This window comes from Conger conger, chromosome 10 (genome assembly GCF_963514075.1).
Source record: "Conger conger chromosome 10, fConCon1.1, whole genome shotgun sequence".
In the NCBI taxonomy this organism is placed as follows: Eukaryota; Metazoa; Chordata; class Actinopteri; order Anguilliformes; family Congridae; genus Conger; species Conger conger.
In genome coordinates, this window is record NC_083769.1 from 28,247,015 (window position 1) to 28,258,587 (window position 11,573).

General features: G+C 39.5%; 1 protein-coding gene across 5 annotated transcripts in view; it reads right to left on the reverse strand.

Moving 5' to 3' along the window:
* Window positions 1-11,573, reverse strand: part of LOC133138092 (6-phosphofructo-2-kinase/fructose-2,6-bisphosphatase 4-like) — a 30,448-nt gene extending 18,875 nt beyond the window's left edge. For 2 of the 5 annotated variants that reach the window (XM_061256545.1, XM_061256546.1), the window contains exon 1: window positions 3,163-3,365. In XM_061256545.1, coding sequence (XP_061112529.1) covers window positions 3,163-3,265 — 103 coding nt within the window. In that variant the 5' untranslated portion in view covers window positions 3,266-3,365. Of the gene's footprint in view, window positions 1-251; window positions 369-3,162; window positions 3,366-11,417 lie in introns of those variants that run through there. The other 3 variants (XM_061256548.1, XM_061256547.1, XM_061256549.1) reach the window with 3 other exon arrangements.

Genomic DNA, 11,573 nt, shown 5'->3' on the forward strand with positions numbered 1-11,573 from the left:
TGTAGTCATACTGTTTGACGAACACACAGTGCTACTTTAATTAGAAGTATTACTGAAGAACTGTGTGTTACAGTGGCAGCACAACTGGGGTCCTATTCTACTGAATGTTCCATGCAGGGGTGATGGCAGCAGATTATTGCTTGGCTTTAAAGGCCTATTATTCTATTTTTGGCAAATTTATAGTATTCTACAAGGTCTACCAAACATGTTGTTATGGCTTTACAAAAGTAAATTAAATGACAAAACATTACATTTCTCTCCCTTTGAGGTGAATGGTGCATGTTTCTTTCACATCCTCTGCCTTGGTTCCTTATCTCAGCAGGAACGGCAGGAGCACCCTCCCATGTCTTGCCCACACAACTCCTGCTCTGAAAGTGAACATGGTGTCAGAGAATTAGCCGGCAGTGATTAAACCATACATGTTTGAGCCAGAGTTGGTACCAGAAGTTAAAGGCATGGAGGAGAAACAGAACAAAGGGGGAAGTGTCCAAATGGAAACCTTTTAATATCTAATTGCAAACTATAGGTTATTTATGGCATACCAGGCTACATAAATGGCTAGGAGCTGTATGTAAAGTGCATTGAGAGCATATACCCACGCTCTAACTACAGTATCTGTTAAGATGAAAAATGCCCCATCAAAGCAGGTATCCTCTAAATCAAACATGCTTTTGTTACAATTATGCAACTGATCTATTCCTCCATGGATTTCAACAGGTGCACCTGTGGAAATTGGAAACCAGGAAAATATTCTTAATGCAAATAGTACATTCACTGTTCAGGATCAACAGGAACAACCTACTGGCAATTTTGGCTCCATGCTATCTATATATCTGTCTGTCTGTCTGTAGCATATCAACCACATTACCCTGAGAAATATATATGTATTGTAATATGAAGACAAGTCTGGATATGTATCTACAGTATTTACAGAAAAATGATGGCTACAAAAACACAATGGCTTGTCAATAGGGAATGTCTAATGGCTGTGTTCCCTTTTAAAATCAGACTCTGATATGATGTCATTCCCAATTTAGATGTTTGACCATGCAAATCAAGCATGAAAGACTTTATTGGAACCTGGGAAATTGGCTTGTCATTACTAACTATCTCAAGCAGATTCAAGTTTCTTTACGTCTCAGTCATTCTTAATGGTAAGAGAAAATCTAAAGAAATTCAGTCCACACACTGGAACTCAACATATAGCCTACCAGATCCTGAAACATTTTTTGATAAACAAAATGCTCCTAAAGCCATGTTTCACTTTAGTAAACTATGTTAATCATATGGCCCAAGTGAGAAATAAATAAGGTGAATGACCAAGCAAGGTTTTTAATGTACAAGAGTACACTGTGACTAAAGAAGACACGTGTGCTCAAACATTGTCATCATCTCCAGATTGGTTTCTGATATAGGGGTTTTGTGCTATTACAAAGGAAATGAAATGGAAATGAAATTGAGGTCCATCTGGCAACCAGATTATGTGCCCAAAATTCTGCAGCACACCTCTTTTCTTGTTGCTTGGTAATGCACAAACACCGTTGCTTGGTAATGCACAATGTCTTAGCTCGTTTGCAAGTTCAGACAGATTCAGCCAGTGTTAAAAGTGACATAATGAGTCACAAGCTCTGTAGGCCAAACCCTCAAGACATCAACAACTGAAAAATGCCTTTCTTTCCATCTATCAATCAATTAAATAATACACCAAATAAACAATAAAATTCGTTTTCACTATTAAGGTATTAACGTATTAAGATAATTCAATTGAAATAAATATATTCTAATAGAGACAGCCAAACTGTAACAAGGGTATGTATGAGCCATATGCTTATTGCAGTGCCATGGGGGTAAATGCATATTAGCAACAGGGTTGCACAACTCCATTGCTGCAGTGCAGGGACAACACTGCAAATCAGCTTTCGCAGGTCTTATTTGCAATGTTGCTGATCTGATCTGTCTTTTATTTGGAAAAAGACTGTCATTTGTGGACGTTAATAAAGGCATAGCTACTCTGACAAAGTTTTTATTTATTTAAGTATTATTCGCTGGATTCTTTTCTGACTTGACCAAAAGACAGAGCGAGCGTTCAGGCATTTATCTAAAAGTAAAGGAGTTATCAACGGATTGGTTGTGGTAGTCTAGACAGATTCCCTGTCACGAAATGGGTATTCACCTTCATAGCATAAGCCACCGCTGGAAATAAATGGGTATTCACCTTCATAACATAAGCCACAGCTGGAAATAAATGGCGGGGGAACGCGGCATTTACCCTCCAGGTTCTAACTCATGATGCCAGCTGCTATTCTATTGAGTACAATACCGGTGGGTTATTCGGGTCGTTTACCAGTCCTTTCTCAATAGCGCTGGGATACCGGCCGCCAACGTAGTTTACAGTAGGCTACTTCAAAACACAACATCCTACCCTATTAATAGCATGTAGTACAAAGGTGCCACGTTAACAACAATGAAATTGTCTTCACATCTACTGCAGAAGCATACAGTTCTTTTCGTATGTGAAAGCGCAACTCAGCAAGGCGCTACAGCCGTTTCGTGAGACTGGACAAAAATTGCGCTCAAGCCGGTCGACTCAAACATGAACTGTCAGCCGCATAACAAGTGATGATGGCGTTTGAACACATTCTATCGGTAACACAAAAGCAAACCTTTTCGCAAAAAAAGAAATAAATAAATCTTAGCATTGATCGATTGCACGCATTTTGGGACACATTCCCAATATATTGTTTATCTTCACCCACAGAACGTAATCACAATGGCAAGTTACATTGCAAGCACGCTGTGATCAATGATAGCGACTCTGGCTTGATTCTAAGCATAGGCTAAGAAAAATGCGCATTTTAAAAATGTAATAATGGTCACAATTAACTCGAGGCATGTTGCATTTAGGTAGCAATTGCTGATGCAATATTCACCCCTCGGACAAGGGTACTGCCCGTTACCCCCTTCGTTAAGGGTACTGATCATAATCGTAAACTGAACACATACTGTAGACTACTTGAATTACTGAGTAGTCAAGAGTTTTCATACAAAGCCCATACAGGAAATTAGAGATTTCCAAAGTTTTAGACGTCTTTAATCCATGCTAAAATGTCACTGAAATCGTCCTAAGGCGGCGTCATTCCCGGGTGATACAAAGTGTCTTACCCTTTCTCTGAGAAATGTTTTTTTCTGGAAGACCATTTTTACACGGCATCCAGATTTTCTTCAGCGGGTTCTGTGTGAGCTCGCGGGGTGATGTTGCCATCATAATGTCTTCGGTATATTTACCCTGGTTGTTGTACCATGACCCGTTTTCTGAAGACTGCAAGGGTGAATGCTGCTCACAATACTGTGGCACCCAGCTAGTAGCTGCAGCAGGGATGGATGTCATATCGGCTGAGGAGCATCAAAAGACCATCTATACCGTAATCTCGCGAAGTTAGGCGCACAGGGAATTCAAATTCACCGAGAATATATGTAGGTTATTGTATAATATATACAGCCTAATATATATATATCCTATATAACTACTGTAATAACACGCACAATTACCAATATTTACACATTTAGATTAACTTGCCCATAGCATATTTCTTGAGAATAGACATTTGTTTAATCGATCCTACTTCGTCTTAAAATATTGCTGATAAGTTATAAAATGCATTTTAAAGAGAATATAGCAGATCGGTAAGACTTTTTGTAGATTTTTGTATTGCTGTACCAATGTAGCCGACACATCTAAGCGTATTTTCTTGTTTTCTATCACTGCCTATGTGCATATAGCCTATGTCCTATCTGCTCTGAAATAAGCACTCATAAAAATAAATTGTACAAATAAATAGGCAGAGACAGTCATTTGTACCGTAAATATGAAACAGAGCTAACACAAGAAATGGGGTATTGAAAGGGGGAAAAGAAGAGAAGCTTCAGTTTCATGAAAACAAGAAGTCTTCAACTGTTCACATGCTGCACACATGGGGCGAGGATGTTGATACGATTTAAACCAATCATATATAAGTGAAGAATTTCGTAGGCCAATGACAGGGCTGCAGAAGTGGTCGGGAAGGCGTGCTCACTGCTGGGTACAAGCTCAAAAACACCGTGTACAGTGTGTGCTGCGTTCTGCTCTATCGCAATTCAGGCACATGCCTTTACTTTACAGATCACCTCCCCCGAACCATGTCGGCGATTATATCTGTTGAGACTGTATTCCAGTATTTTTAAATAAATCGTCCAACGATGCCATTAACGTTTTTTTTTCTAACCCCTTTAGAATATAGGCTACTTTTAGAGATAAACATTTTTGCTTTAAAATGTCGGATAATCAAGATTATCCAACAGAGTATGAGAATATGATCCACCCCCTCTGAGTTGCCTATTATTAAAGTAATGCTTTCTGCCTCAATCGCAGTCTATGGCTCCAATCAGAGTGGATGCTCAAAAAGTTGGTCTAAGGTAGCTAACAAATTGTCCGATTGTTGTTGGGCTTTTTTTTTCGTTTGTATATAAACATAGAGAAACATAGAATTGCAGTTAATTTGAAGGAAAACATATTGCAGCTCCAGTATTTAAAGCCTGGTTTGTCTGGGTCATTTTATGACATTAACTGGACTGTTCGAAACAATGCTACACAAAGTTTGAAAGAGGATACAATTTAATTCTAAATCAACAGAGTGGCAGAAAGACCTCCTCCCCACAGCCATAACAGCAGTATCTTCGCCAGTAGATTCCCTTCTCTTCAGAGGACACCTGAACTAAGCACATACCCTGCCTTTACTGAAAAAACTTCTCTAACTCCTCCCCTGACCATAACAACCACTGTTTGTGGACAGTAGTTATTTTGTCTTGAGAGTTTTTACTTATGTAAATGTACACTACTGCTTCAGCAAGTATTTTGCATGCATCTCAGCCTACTCCTGGTTAGAGTACTTCCTTCCAAAGACATGCAGGTTTGGGACTACATATGAAAATGAGCTTATTCGCTAACTGGCAAATTTACATTGATGTGGAAACGAAACTGCGAAACAGCGAGAACACACGCTGGGATAAGGTTACTGCATTGCATGTTAATTCATAGTGCCACCTTGTGGAAGAATATGAAATTTGTATTATAATCCCAGAGACCAAACTGTTTTCAATGTAACTTCGTTAGAAAAGTTTACTTGAAAGTAAAATGTTACAGAGACACATTAACGAAAGGTAAAAAAACTGATAAAATTACAATGACGTCAGTAGTTTGATCAAACAGAGCATCAAATAAGGATAAAGAAGATGTTATAGTCTAGTGCATACATTTCTAGTTTATACATGCAATCACATATAAATATATATAAATTCAAGATATTCAAGATTCAAGATTCTCCTTATGGCTATTACATCAATCGTAGAAGAACTGTATTGGGGCCTCACACGGCTTCCTACTGCACTGAGCTATACAAATGTGGTAACATACATGTAAAGTCCTCCCATCATCATAGGAACATAAATGAAACTCAGAAGAAACAAAACAAATGGTAGCTGATCAAAAACATAAACATTTCTCAGTAATTCGAAACGTTTGAAAGGTAGTGTGTTATGCAGTCTACTTATTACTAGCAATGCAATTATTGTTTTCATGGCCGTTAATTATTAACCCAGCCAGCGCTCAATGTTCACTCTGGATGCTCACGCTATGTAATAAAAGCGGATAAAAACATCACTCGTCCATATCTGGACTAACCCATTCAGACAAGTGGAGAAAATGGATGGCATGAATGCTGACGTGCTCATTTCCCAGGTTATAACCCAATATACAGGAAAAAAACAAGCAATACTTTACGTACAGTGGGAGCAATAATTATTTGATCCCTTGCTGATTTTGTAGGTTTGCCCACTTACAGAGAATGGAATTGTGTAGAATTTTAATCATAGGTACATTTTAACATTGAGAGACAGAATATCACAAAATAATCCACAATAACAACATCATATAAATTTTATATCATATTTTCACATGAAATAAGTATTTGATCCATAGAACAATAGGACTTAATACTTGGTGGAGAAACCTTTGTTGGCAAGCACGGAGGTCAGACATTTGTTGTAGTTTTTCACCAGGTTTACACAGATCTTGGGAGGGATTTTGGTCCACTCCTCTTTGCAGATCCTCTACCAAATCCTTAAGGTTCCGAGGCTGTCGCTTGGCAACTCGAAGCTTCAGCTCCCGCCACAGTTGTACTCAGCATTTCTCTTCCTCCAAACACGGCGAGTCAAGTTCATGCCAAATAGCTCTATTTTGGTCTCATCTGACCACATCACCTTCTCCCAAGCCTCCTCTGGATCATCCAGGTGTTCTTTGGCAAAATTCAGACGGGCCTGTACATGTGCCTTCTTCAGCAGAGGAACCTTGCACGCGCAGCAGGATTTTAATCCTTCACGGTGTAGTGTGTTACTGAAGGTTCTCTTCGTGACTGTGGTCCCAACTGCCTTCAGGTTATTAACAAGCTCCTCCTGTGTAGTACTGGGCTGATCCCTGACCTTTCACATGATCATTGATATCCCACGAGGTGAGATCTTGCGTGGAGCCCCAGACCGAGGGAGATTGGCGGTGACTTTGTGTTTCTTCCATTTTCTAATAATTGCTCCAACAGTTGTTAACTTCTCACCAAGCTGCTTGCTTATTTTCTTGTAGCCCATCCCAGCCTTGTGCAGGTCTAATGTTTTGGGTAATGAGTTGAGATTAGGAGTGCTTCTTAATGGAAAACTAACTGGTCTGTGGGAGCCAGAATTATTGCTAATTGGTAGGGGATCAAATACTTATTTCATGCAAACATACGATAATAAATTCATAAAATTTATATGATGTTGTTATTATGGATTATTTTGTGATATTCTGTCTCTCAATGTTAAAATGTACCTATGATTAAAATTCTACACAGTTTCATTCTTTGTAAGTGGGCAAACCTACAAAATCAGCAAGGGATGAAATAATTATTGCTCCCACTGTATGTAAACCCCGCCAATAACAAAATACAAAAAACAAAAGATACTGCGTATCAATTTATCTCAGCATTCCCAACACCCATCCACAACAATGCCCTTTTCCGCTCCATGTTGTAAATAAAGGAATAAGCTAACGATGTTAGAAATTAAACCACATACACAAACTGTGAATTACATTATAGGATACGAGAAAAAACTAAAGCCAAAAAACTAAAACGCCACCACCTGAGGAATGCTTCGCTATTGTTTCTTCCTTATGTGTACTGGACATTCTTTCACACCCTCTTTCTCTCTCGACGAGGTAGATAGACGCCATAGGCTCTAGAAGCAGATCACATAATGATCAATATACACTCACCAAGTACTTAATTAGGTATTTATTAGACTTATTTTTTAGACTCTTACTGCTGTAGCCTATCCACTTAGTTATGATGCGTTCAGAGATGTTCTTCTGCCTACCACTGGTTATTTGCGTTACTGTCACCTTCCTGTCAGCTTTGACCAGTCTGGCCATTCTCCTCTGACCTCTCTCATTAATAAGGCGTTTGCAGAACTGCTGCTCATTGGATTTATTTTATTTTATTATTATTATTTGCACCATTCTTTTCAAACTCTAGAGACTAGTGTGTGTGAAAATCCCAAGAGATCAGCAGTTCCAGAGATACTCAAACCACCCTGCCTGCCACCAACAATCATTCCACAGTCAAAGTCACTTAGATGTCACATTCTGATGGTTGATGTGAACATTAACTGATGCTCCTGACCCGTATGTACATGATTGTATGCATTGCACTGCTGCCACACAATTGGCTGATCAGATAATAGCATTTATGAGTAGGTGCAATAGATTAAAAATTTTCAGAATAAATTGCTCGGTGAGTGTAATTTGGTACAGACAGGACATTTTTGCCTCCTGTTAATAAAGAGTACATTTTGTTAGAATGTTTCCCTGCATATTTTAACTAGTACTGCAAAAATTCTCACGCATACTTGAAACCAAGTGGTGAGCTTCAGAAAGTTTGTGGTTATGTGTTGTATTGCACATGTTGGCATGTCACAAGAAACAGAACTTGCAAGCCAGCACTGACTGTCCACTGTACCAATTAGATTGCTGGCATCATACAGGCAATCTCACTGTTCAAACTAGGATGGCACAAGGGATATCCTCACCTCTACTTTAGAAGACTTTTCAAACAATTCACCAAAACCACCCAGCAATGAAAAGCAGCGATTATATTAAACATCCACAATAACAAGACACTTATTTGCAGTTTATAGATTATGTTATGAACACTTGAGCTCATGTTTTTGTGCCACGAACCACCAACCTAAATGTACTTCATATTAAAAAATGGGCTAAGAGCATGGACGTGCTTCACTTTAACTGTGCCAGTTCAATTTACCCCACCAATTGGCTGAATCTAATCAATCTGCATGTTCCCTACATGCAATACCAAATATGTACAGAAATAGGGCAGATGTATGTTCAGAAATCACATCAACTGATTTCATAGAATCTTACAAGACAGGAACTGACAGGTAATTTTATTCTTACTTTAATTAAATTCATCCATACATTTCTAATATAGTTAATCCATTCCTTTTGCATGAGGTAGTAATCTGAAATTAGAATGACATTCGATATACACACTATGGCTCTCTGAATTTTCCAAAATGGTTTCTTTAAATTTAGATGAGTAGCGTTTGGTCTATGAGGAAAATGCTAACTGATTGCAGCAAACTGGGAAATGTATTTCGGTTGGATTCATAGAATATTCTGCAACTGTAGAGTAGACCTATGGACCACCTGAAGCCCATCCCAAGATGACCCTAATGTAACCTATACAACCATGTAACCTATACATCTCCATGTCTGACAGGTAGCATGAAGCTGTGGTTTGGTGCAATGCTTCTTTAACCTTTGATGTATTATCTGTGTAGCTAAATGGTGATGGCTGTTTTATCCTGTACAGAGTACAGAGTAATTCCACAGTAATGAGTCAATGAAGTTGATTTTGCGTGTCCCTTCTTACACTGCCTTGGAAAAATGTTTTGCCACCAGATGACGCTGTTCCTCCTATTAGGTGAAAATGTGTGGGAAATGTTTTCAAAAACCAATAGGCTATTCAGCAAATGTGTGAAATAAAAGGAAGCTTAATGCAACAGTTCTTTCTTCAGCACACATAGACGGGTCATCAGATGCACCAGAGACAATTCAGAGCTCTCTACATCCATAATATATGAAAGTCAGAAATCTGCTATTTACAGTAAAACCTGATAAGCATCACTGACTGTTGTGTTTGCATTGATTTTGGCAGTGTTTACTGCTGTGGGTGCTGCAGCACTCCAGGCCTTGGTTTCCCCTCCAATCTAGATCAAAATGTTCTTCTCTGCAGCTGCTGGGACTGTGACTCTGCCCTACTTATCTAGCAGGTTCTGGAAGAGCAGGAGCATGTCCGGCATCTCCCCTGACAACTATTCTACATCTCTACTTCCTGGAATGTCCCAACTAGGCCCTCTGAGTATTGTGTGTGTGAGTGTGTGTGTGTATGTGTTCTGTGTGCCCATCTGTCTCCAGCACTGACAAACGCCAAGGCCATAATACTTTCACAATCAAAAGGTGCATCCCCTAGACAAGAGGGGATGCAAATTTCTCAAAAAACATTCAAACTTTCAGCAAACCTCTGAGCGAGAGGCTCATTCAAATGGTGTCTTGGTGCTCTTCAGGAATTGAGCCCTCACCCAAGGCACCAGCAATGACTGAATAAATAAATTCAAACAAATCATCATAAAGTAGCATTCATTATTTACAGTGACAAAACATCCCAAAATGTAAATCAGTGGAAATTCACCAATCAAAAAAACAATGTTATTCATAAACAATGACATCCTGTTCATAGTTTGGAGGCATGTGGATATCTAGAAAAACGGATTTGCTATGGAAGGTTCCTCCAATAATGCTCTCTAAAGCCTGGGGAAAGCATGGTACTCGTTTTTGGCTTTACAATATAAATACCTAGAGCACCTAACTGTGAAAAGTGCCTATTTGGTTTTAGACCTTCACCTCAACTGACCTTACTAGGGCCTTGGGGTCTGAGATAAAATGCCATTGATGCCCTTGCAAGATTTATAGGCTAAGTCAAGTCCTAACTGGAACAGTCAACAAAAAATACAGGCCAACTGAGGTGCAATTACCCTGTTTTATTAAAGGCACCAGCACCCCCCATCCCCCCACATACACACACCAGGGTTATCTTAGGGAAGAGCCATGTAACTGTGCGCCTGACTGCAACAGACAGCTTGCTGCTGAGAATGCACAGCCTTAGTAATCGCCTGAGTCAGTGCCAACAAATGTCTCCCTCCCTGAACCTTTAACAAGATTGAGAGTACGAGCTGAACTTTCACACAGATATCAATCCATTGCGCTTCCTCTGCCAAAATGGGATGAGCAAGCGAGTGAAAGAGAGAGAGATGTCAGCAGAACTCAGGAGGAGTCTGAGATCTAAACACTGAACACTGCTGAGAAATAAAAATACATTCAGAATTAGTCACCACTGGCAGATTATTTGCTTTATATCTCAAGCGTAGAATGCTCTAGAACCTAGCTACTTGTTAATTGTATTTAGACTTTGAGTTCTTATCACACGAGCACAGACACTGAAACATAATTATAGCACATCAGAAATGGGATTTCTCCTGACACCGCTGTGCCCACATTTCTCTCATATACAGTTGTTCAGAATTCCGAAAACAAGGATATGACCCCCACAGGCATAAATTAACTCCTTGCTAACCTTAGCCTATATTATGGCGCTAGCAACAACCCTAGCCCTTCAACAGGCTGTTAGCCATGGAAAATATGCTAGTCCGCTAATAAATTGTCTCAAATTGGACGGTTTATGAATTGAAATATGTGACGGTACCGGACGAAAAATAATATTTCACTGTCAGAAATTCCATAGAGCTGAACGAGCGCAAAGAGTAGCGATCGTATGCTTTTCAAACATGCAAAATGAATGACCGTGCAAACCAGAACATGTGTCAATTGAATCAACACATCACGTATGACAATTGCAATAATCAAATATGTCGTTTCACACAAAAAAATTTGGTCTAATAATTTACGATGACAACCTTTCGCTTTATTGCAAGCAAGCCAACTGGTTATGACCTTTGAACATATTTAAATAAAACACCGAGTATGACATTATTGCTCTCGTTCAAAAGTCTCACTCTTATCATTTATGCTCACGATTTTAGGTTCATTTCTGAACGAGTCTGGCACCGTTTTCGTACATACTGCCTACGTGACTGACTTGTTTACTTCCTCCGTCGTGTTCTAACCTAACACTCCGCTGCAAATCGTTCGGAAAACTATTCCATGCAGCTCCAATGGAAACTAGCCGAAATACACAGCCCGACCCACAAAGCGTTGTTACCTTACCAGTCCTGTCCAGGTTCTGTGTGTTTCTGGAACGACTGGAGCTCCTCATCATCCGGGTTTTGTGGAAGAGGTGTCAGTTGCCAGTGCAAACACAGCGGTTCACTGTGAGTATGCGTCATGTAGTGTCCCTCACTGACAAACTGAATGAGCA